The following is a 10,005-nucleotide window of genomic DNA, read 5'->3' on the forward strand; positions in this document are numbered from 1 at the left end:
CGCATTACGTTTTTTCCAATGGGGCTGTACTCACACAGGCGTGTGTAGGTGCCGAACGCAGGAAAAATGCAGCATGTTGCGTCTCAGCCCCATTGGAAAAAACGTAATGCGTCGATTCCTGCGCTCCCCTGCGGCTGAACGCAGAAAAACGGAGCGCAGGGGAGCGCAGCTACAACCGCTCGTCAGTAAGAGCCCTTAGGGCCCTGACAGACGAGGAGATGAGTTGCCCGCCACTATTCTCCTCCGAATGTTTATTAACTGTGAATCAAAGGAAAGTGAATCTCTGGTGGGAAAACATACGAGTCACTTTGGCTTTCCGAAGCCGACCATGAGAGGAAACTTCAGGCAACTTCAGAAAGCCGAGGCAACTCATTCAGGGATGCATCTGCTGTGGTGCCACACTTAATTCCCCTGCACTAATTGGGGTGAATTCAAGTATAAAAAAGTGCAACTGAGGCCTCTACACTAAAAGAGCCATTTAAGTTAAGTAAACTTTTAGTATGATGAGAGTGATATTTTGCAATTGGTTTTCATTTTTTATTATTTGTGATTTTTGAGTTATTTGGCTTTTTATTCAGCAACTCAATTTCTGCAATCTGGTTGCTAGGGTCCAAATTACCTTAGCAACCATGCACTGACTTGAAAAAGAGACTGGACTATGAATAGGAGAGGCCTGAATAGAAAGATAAGTAATAAAAAAGTAGCAATAACAATGAATTTGTAGTCTTACAGAGCATTTGTTTTGTTACATGGGGTCAGTGACCCCCATTTGAAAGCTGGAAAGAGTCAGAAGAAGAAGAAGAAGGCAAATATTATAAGCTTTTAAAAAATAAATAATGATGACCAATTGAAAAGTTGTTAGAATTGACCTATAACATACTAACAGTCAACTTAAAGGTGAACCACTCCTTTAAAAAACAGTAAAAATGAACTTATGGTTACCGTGGGGTGCTTTTTGTTGCCCTGGTAAAGTTCCGATCCAGCCAGATTGATTAATGATATTGTTTAGGTTCTGTATAAGCAGACAAATGGTCAGTTTCTATGTAATGGATACATACGATTTTATTGCTGTTGTCCCTGAACCAACATCATCCCACTGTTATATGCAAATACGTACCAGTACCCTAACACCTATGCCACACAGCATGGGAAACAGCCCTTGCCACTCCCATACAATTAGGGGTATATTTATCAAAGAGTGATGTTAGAGATCGCCACAATCCGCTAGAGTGAAATACCACCTCTCTCCATTCATTTTATGGGATTTTAAAAGGCGTATTTATCAAATGGTGAACTTTCACTTTCACCCCTTGATAAATATGCCTGTAAAAATCCTACAGAAATTAATGGAGAGAGGTGGTATTTCACTCTAGCGGACTGTGGTGATCTCTAACTTCACTCTTTGATAAATATACCCCATAGTCTCTGAACAGTTAAACACGATGATTAAGATATTCCAACCTAATTTTCTTAAAGCCGAGTGTTTCTTTCCTTTTTACATAATTGTTTATAAAGCCTTTAACTACAATGCATGAGTAACCCCATCACTGCCAAGAGCTTCACACAAAGAAAAACTGTGTAACAGGAGTGGAAAGGAAAGCAAGTTAATCTGTGCAGGTTTATGGCCTCCATAAAAAATATAAACAGATTTTCAGCTCTTTTTATTTACCTGTTTTACCTGTTTGTTGTGCTTCTTTGTCCCTTTTAATCTAATCACTGCTGTAGGGGCTGTGCCCATTTCCCCAGTATATGGCATGGATACAGCAGAATTAGTTGGTTCTGTATAAATAGATGTCATATATGGAATCATGAACCTCCAAGCCCTGCTCTAAAATATACAGTAAGGATATTACAAGGATAATAGGGGTCACCATGAAGCTCTACAGCCATATTATGGCCTTTATACAGGTCATTGAAATTCAAGGTGTCAGGGCTCGTTTCAGAGAGGACATTTTTTCTGAGCTACATAAGGGCATAACTGGGTCTCATTATCTGAAAAACAGAAGACACATTTTTGTGCATTTTTTGCACTATGTTGGCAGATACAAAATATTCGCAACTTCCTTCCTTCCTTTTTTTTTTTTTGAATTGCTGTTTTTCTGATTTACACATTACACAGGGGCAGATTTATCAAGGTTCGAACTTCAATGTGATGGGAGTTTTTTTAAACTCCCATCAACTCGTTATTCGAATACAAAAAAAAACAACCAAAATGTATTTAAAAAAAAAATTGAATTTTTTAACTTTGAGTGAATAGGCTGTATTCGCTCGTTCGAATTAGAATCGTATTTGATCAAATTTGATTCAAAGTAATTAAAAAACAAACAAAAAACCTTTGATTTTTGAAAGTCCACCAAATGACCCCAAATAGGTTCTAGAAGGTCCCCCATAGGCTAAAACAGCAATTGGGCAGGTTTTAGATGGCGAATAGTCAAAGTTGAATTTTTAAAGAGGCAGTACATGATAAATTTCGATATTCAAATTTTTTTTTAAAATTCGAAACAAATTTGGACTATTCCCTAGTCGAAGTGCACTAAAATTAGCTCGAAATTCTAATTTAAAAATCTGATTTTTCAATTTGACCCTTGATAAACTTGCCCCACAGTGTAACATCACATTCACACACAGTTTTATCGGGTGCCAATTAACCGCCTTTATGTTTCTGCTCTTTAGAAAAAAATTTAAACGTAAAATGATGGCGAGTCATTTCGATCTCAGGGCTGGAAAACAAAATAGCGATTTCATTTGTGGAGTATGCATAACATATCGGTGTCTCCAATATATGAGACTTTCCTTGTTCTCTTAAGTTGTCGTGCCACTGGCATTGTAAAGTATCTCATATTATAGCCATTATCCAAGCAAAATCTCTTGTTAACAAACAAACTAATATATATTTACGAACAATGGCATTTGAAACTTCTTCCCAAAGGACCATATGGAAAGCACTGTTAATGCCATACAAATGTATTTGGCATGTATCTACAAATGCACTCACAAACACGGGCAAATTTGCAACCAATAAGAGACCTGTTCTCATTATTCCACCTGCGGTACGAATGATCTGGTTGCTATGGGTGACTGCACTGGGGCAAATTTGCCAAGCGTTAGCGAACGAGCCTCCGTATTGCTGAATTTTCAGTTGACTTTAGGCACCTGCTTGTATAGGGATAGTGAAGTAGCTATTGTGTCTAGAGATAAGTCCAAGGCAGCCCAAACACAGGTCTGAACACAGCAGTGAGTAAATGGGGACAGGTGGGAATGGAATTCCTGCAATAAATGATTTGCTAGAAAGGAATTTCCCTGAAGAGTGCTGTGTGTTGATTTAATCCAGTTTAAGGGCTATTCCTGGTTTCTCTGTGGGCACAATATACCAGCAGGTACCTGTTAGGGGTTGGCGGCACCGGGATAATGTGCTGTATACCAATATTCTTAGGCTCGTTGCACCCAAGATGCATTTTTCCATCAAAGAAGCACCAGAACCCAACCCAGATGCCGTCAACAACCTTGTGTGCCATGAGCAAATATTGCATTACATGGTGAGAAAATACAGTAGCAGTGCCAAAAAGGCACATTATGGTTTGCCTGAGGGCACCACTTACAAATATTATATCTTGCAAGTAATTATTATTATTGTTTGCTGGTGACTGCTAGCAAACAATAATGTCTTTTGTAAAAGTAACTGCAACTGAAAGCAATGACTGTCAGACCCTTTCTGCACTGCTGGTCCAGTCTCTGGAACCGTGCAGCAGAAATCAGCCTTGCACGCATGCTTTGTGGTACTGTTTCAGGAGTCAGAACCCGAGGTGTAAGTAACATAAACAGCCAGAAACCGATTTCAGTGGCAGTTAGATTTAGAAATAACTTTAATACCACAGTAATGAGTTTATTAGAATGCTTAGAATAACATTTCACTGGCAACATGGTATTTTAGGGGTTATGTCCCCCTTTTGAATCTCTTTCCCGAGTGATTCTCATTATTTCTGGGGTTTATGAATTATGAAGGGAATTATGAATCCAACAAAATGCAGCTTTGTAAGTTGTGTGTGTTACACCTTTATGAGATGTTAATGTTAATCAGATACATTGTGATTCCACTGTAAACACACAATCATTAGTGCCAGTCTCTACAGCATTTGATTGTAACATTTGTGATTGTTGCTGTGTGTCCCATTTGGCTCTTCACGTAACACATAACAGACAGAAAGCGTGACATTAGCCTGCGGACATTTAACACAGTACAGTAAATCTGTCCCTAGATGTCAGAGCTGTGTGTCTGTGTGTGCAACTAACATCAATATTTATTGTAAGTGAGTGCCCTGGGATTATAGGTCAGCAGGTAGTATTCTAACATTAGATTTAGTGCTAAAAAAAAAAGTCCCCTCCCCAAACATAATGACTTTGCTGTGGGACAGTGAAGAATTTTGCCCATAACAAACACAGCAGTGCTGCTTCCAAGTCAGGGGACACTTTTGTCTTAAATATCTGTCCTTGAATTCTCCTACCGTAAAAAAAAAATAGTAAAATTCTCTCCTTCTGTTATTTCATATCTCCCATCATCCCTAAACAACAGCTGCCGGGGGTTGCAAGAGTAACAGGTAATCAAGACACTATTGGGGTTATGTAATAAAAGGCACTAAGTTTGCCCAAGTGCAGTAGCCCATAGCAACCAATCAACAGGTAGAATTTACTGGTCTCCTGTTTAAAAGCAAACACCTTATTGGTTGATATGGGCTCCTTGGCAAACTTAGTGTTATTTATTACACTGAATCAGTGGAACAGGCTGATACATTAGATAGCTTTAAGAAGGGGTTGATGGTGTTTAGCAAGTGAGGGAATACAGGGTTATGGGAGATAGCTCATAGTACGAGTTGATCCAGGGACTAGTCCGATTGTCATTTTGGAGTTAGGAAGGAATTTTCCCCCCTCTGAGGCAAATTGGAGAGGCTTCAGATGAGGTTTTTTGCCTTCCTCTGGATCAACTGGCAGTTAGGCAGGTTAAAAAAAAAGTTAAAAGGTTGAACTTGATGGACGTGTGTCTTTTTTCAAACTAATTTACCATGTTACATATATATAGGGTTATTTACTTGTCATAGCATGGGTGCTATTACAAGTCACGGAACACCAATCAAAGCCCCCCACCCATGTGCCCCTCTTACCTGAGCGGGATCTTGATAGCCAGGTACCTGTCAATGGCCACGGCCAAGAGACTGAAGATGGAGCTTTGGGTCAGAACCAGCACAAAGCAGGCAAAGAAGAGGCAGCTGTGAAAGTCGGTCTCTAGCCCTATGCTGATCGTGATGGCGAAGGGAATGGCCAGTAGCCCCACGGCTATATCAGCCACTGCCAGGGACACCAGGAAATAGTTGGTGGCATTTTTGAGAGTGCTGTTAATGGCCACTGCCCAACACACCAGCACGTTCCCCGCGATGGACAGTACGGCTATGATCACCTCCACTGCTATGTACGCCGGGCTGGCTGTCATCATCTCCACTACTACTGCTGCTCTGGAGCCACGGGCATCTGGACTGGAGGGCAAGAGGTCGCCGACCCCTCCTCTACTAACCCACAGCCGCACAGATATCGAGTGTATGCTTTGTGGGTACCACTAGAGAGTGTCATTCCTGGCCATCACTGCTCCCTGGCAGCTCCTCTGCTGCTCCCTGTCAGGGCACATCCCCAAAACCTCCACACTGCCCCCTACAGGAGGGGAAAGATCACACGTGCCCCAGTCAAGTGGCAGCCAATCGCTTGGAGAGAAGCTTCAGGAGGGATCTCTGCCCAGTGAGGACTCAGGCAAAGTAACAGGCACAATGGGAGTCTGTATGGAGCCCATCAATCACATTATAATCCACAAGTCAATGTAAATGTTGCTGCCAGTGATGTGAGGAGGAGGAAGATGATGATGATGATGAGGAGTACTAGTGAGTCTGAGCTGTCGGACTGAAGTTGAGCGGCGGCTGCTCCTGCTCCCAGCGCAGCACATGGGTAACACTTATACTGCACTAACGCTGGAGTTTGTAGGAAGCGCGTCAGTGGGAACCTGCTGCCTCTCCAGCACACGCCCCCTTTGCTATGCGCTTCCCTATAGGGCACTGGCTGGATATTAATTTGCATATGTCCCGCCCTCCCTCAAACGTTACCCTCACTCCTACTCGCTATAACTACTCGCTATAACTCTCTCTCATCCGCAGCGCGGGGGATCAGCAGTCTCCTAACTTGATAGGTTTGGCCTGTGCCCCAACAGCTCTGGCCTCGTCACAAATAATGCTGCTAATTGTACTTGACTCGCACAGCTTACGATTCTGCTGAATGAAAGGGGCACTGATGGGTTTTGCGCATCTGAGATGCCTGACCCTTAACTGCACATAGTTGATATTGCAGAGTAGTCCTTTTACTACTTTAATCACACTTTACTGTGTATTCTGTAAGAAACCGTCACATGGATCTGCACAGTGGAGTAATGGAGATGGTGCCTATAGTAACAGTGGATAATAGTCTTTGGGAAGGGAGTGTGACTGTGGGATAGCAGGTATAGTAGGGAGAGATGGTGCCTATAGTAACAGTGGGAATAATAGTCTCTGGGAAGGGAGTGTGACTGTGGGATAGCAGGTATAGTAGGGAGAGATGGTGCCTATAGTAACAGTGGATAATAGTCTTTGGGAAGGGAGTGTGACTGTGGGATAGCAGGTATAGTAGGGAGAGATGGTGCCTATAGTAACAGTGGATAATAGTCTTTGGGAAGGGAGTGTGACTGTGGGATAGCAGGTATAGTAGGGAGAGATGGTGCCTATAGTAACAGTGGATAATAGTCTCTGGGAAGGGAGTGTGATTGTGGGATAACAGGTATAGTAGGGAGAGATGGTGCCTATAGTAACAGTGGGATAATAGTCTCTGGGAAGGGAGTGTGACTGTGGGATAGCAGGTATAGTAGGGAGAGATGGTGCCTATAGTAACAGTGGATAATAGTCTTTGGGAAGGGAGTGTGACTGTGGGATAGCAGGTATAGTAGGGAGAGATGGTGCCTATAGTAACAGTGGATAATAGTCTTTGGGAAGGGAGTGTGACTGTGGGATAGCAGGTATAGTAGGGAGAGATGGTGCCTATAGTAACAGTGGGATAATAGTCTCTGGGAAGGGAGTGTGACTGTGGGATAACAGGTATAGTAGGGAGAGATGGTGCCTATAGTAACAGTGGGATAATAGTCTCTGGGAAGGGAGTGTGACTGTGGGATAGCAGGTATAGTAGGGAGAGATGGTACCTATAGTAGCAGTGGGATAATAGTCTCTAGGAAGGGAGTGTGACTGCGGGATAGCAGGTATAGTAGGGAGAGATGGTGCCTATAGTAACAGTGGGATAATAGTCTCTGGGAAGGGAGTGTGACTGTGGGATAGCAGGTATAGTAGGGAGAGATGGTGCCTATAGTAACAGTGGATAATAGTCTCTGGGAAGGGACAGAGGCTGTGGGATAGCAGGTATAGTAGGGAGAGATGGTGCCTATAGTAGCAGTGGGATAATAGTCTCTAGGAAGGGAGTTTGACTGTGGGATAGTAGGAAGAGATGGTGCCTACATAGCAGACATAGTAGGACTAATTTTCTTTGAATTCAGCCTTTCTCCACCCTGAATTTTTTAAATGTTATATAGTTATGGGGGTCATTGACCCTGCCAACCAAAGGCAATCATAACTTGTAATTTTTTTTCTTTCTTTCCAGATCTTCTCATATTCATTTTCCAGTACCTAGTGTGCTATTCAAATCACTGTCTAGTTTAAACTCCAGACTGGTGAGGTGCAGCGTGCAGAACAGAAGGTGAAATAACTATATAAAAACACACATAATCAGCTGAATGCATATTGCAGTTGCAGTAGGGCCCTTTAACTTCTAGTTATAAAACTTGTAGGGTTGCATAAATAGAGATATAGATTAACTGAAACCAGCTCATTAGTTATTTAATTGCCGTTACCATGCTGTGCAATCAGGGAGCTTTCATACGCACTGTAAGAAGTGACTAATGATTGCAGAAGAGTCAGGTAGCCGGCAGCAATGGACAAACGCACTTTATTCTGTATACGCAGAATCACATCGCCGCCAATATCCCTCATTAGTACTCTGCCTACAGACGGTAGGCAAATATCATCATAGTGACGGCCTTACAGGAAAGGAAGGACTGTCTCAAAGTTCAATAATGAAGATTTTTTTTCCCCATCAATATTTTTTATTGTTTTTTAAACAAATGCAATATATGCAGAAACAATAGTTTGACAAGTTATCAAAGACAATACAGACAATTGGAAATGAACATAAGTAAGTTACCAGCTCACATACAATTTATAATTTCAGCAGTGAATGCGCAAAAGAAAATCATTACAAATTATCATAGGCCAATGTGAGCCTGAAATATTGCATTGAGTATCAAACTTTTGTCCTTTTACAACTATTAATCAGTAAAATCAAATGAGCCACCTATATAGTCGGGACACCCCTGCATTCCAGAATGCAAATAAAGGACTGATGAATTACAGGATAGATCACAGAAGGTTGACATACCTCAAAAGTAAAATAATATGGCATAAGATGAGAATCAGATAGAAAGAAGCTGACAAGCAATGGGATCACAGCGCCTATACTCCAACCAGGGTTGCCAGATCCTTAGATATTTGTCATGGGTATCATTGAGAAAATGTGCTAATTTTTCGTTCACCATAATCCAGTCCATTTTACGTTTGAAGGCAAGTATAGGAATAGATCCGGGCTTCCACGCCTTAGCAATGGTTTGTTTCACAGCCATAAAAATAAACGTTAAAGGTTTATGTTGTATCTTGGAGAATCCTTCGCATTTGCCATTCAAAAGAGCTATTATCGGATCTCTTCTGACCAGGGCCGGAACTAGGGGTAGGCAGAGTAGGCACGTGCCTAGGGCGCAAAGCTGGAGGGGCGCCAGGCACGTACCTGCTCTGTCGCCTACCCCGTGTCCTGTCCCTTCTCTCCCCGACGGTCGCTGTTATGTTTCTCGTAAATGCGCTTCTGCGCATGCGCGCTGGAGCCAATTTTCGCACATGCGCGCGGGAGCCAAGTTTCGTGCATGCGCGCTGAAACCAAATTTCACGCATGCGCGCTGAAGCCAAATTTCGCGCAAGCGCGGTGAAGCCAAGTTTTGCGCATGCGCAGTACTGACCCGGCGCCGTGGGCCGACAGGTTGCCTAGGGCGCCTGGCTGGGTTGGCCCGGCTCTGCTTCTCACATTAATGTTGAAAACAGAAAATATTATAGTGTGTATCCTAATCCAAAATCTAACCACCCTAGGGCACGTCCACCAGATATGGTACATGGAGCCAATTTGTTGGCAGTCTCTCAAACAATTGGGGTCCGCTGTAGGGATATCTTTTGCTATCTTATCGGGTGTCAAGTACAATCTAAATAGTACCTTGTACAAGGCCTCCAACAAGACAGTATTCATAGAGCTGGATTTAGTGATTTCCCAACATTTTCCCCAATGATCCATATCATAAGAAAACGATAATGAAGATTTTTTTTTTTTTGCAGGGGAGCCCAGCACACTCTAGTTACACCACTGTGTACACAACAGTGTTTTTTAACCTTTTTTTCAGGGGACCCTATATAAGTCAACAAATACGCTGTGCAAGTGCAACCCAAAAATTGCTTTAGAACGGTGAAACCAGTTATATTGTGATAACGGATTAGAGTGCTCTTACTCATATAGGTGTATCAAACATCTGTTGTGATGATAGGTGCTCACTTATAAGTCTCTAGCATGCAACTGGAGACATATTTGTAGTCAAACTAAAGAATTCAGCGGCACACTAATAGTTGCAAAAAAGTGAAAAATTAATTTAGCCCTCCACATCGCAGATTCTTACCTAAGGGCCCGAGGGGGTGCAGCTCCTGCAATGCTGCCCCCCCTCGCTGGCTTACCTGTTGGGAGGGGAGGCAGGAACACTAATGCGGAGAGCGCAATTGCGGTCTCTCGCATTAGTATAGCTGAATTTCC

The 10,005-nt window shown here is 42.6% G+C and overlaps 1 protein-coding gene across 1 annotated transcript in view; it reads right to left on the reverse strand.

The window, feature by feature from the left end:
- Nucleotides 1-6,123, reverse strand: part of LOC108707937 (adenosine receptor A2b) — a 50,941-nt gene extending 44,818 nt beyond the window's left edge. Inside the window, exon 1 of the mRNA XM_018246073.2 lies at nt 5,157-6,123. Within this exon, the coding sequence (XP_018101562.1) occupies nt 5,157-5,485 (329 nt within the window). The 5' untranslated portion in view covers nt 5,486-6,123. The remainder of the gene's footprint in view (nt 1-5,156) is intronic.
- Between the last annotated feature and the right edge of the window lie 3,882 nt (nt 6,124-10,005).

Source organism: Xenopus laevis, chromosome 2L (genome assembly GCF_017654675.1).
Source record: "Xenopus laevis strain J_2021 chromosome 2L, Xenopus_laevis_v10.1, whole genome shotgun sequence".
In the NCBI taxonomy this organism is placed as follows: domain Eukaryota; kingdom Metazoa; phylum Chordata; class Amphibia; order Anura; family Pipidae; genus Xenopus; species Xenopus laevis.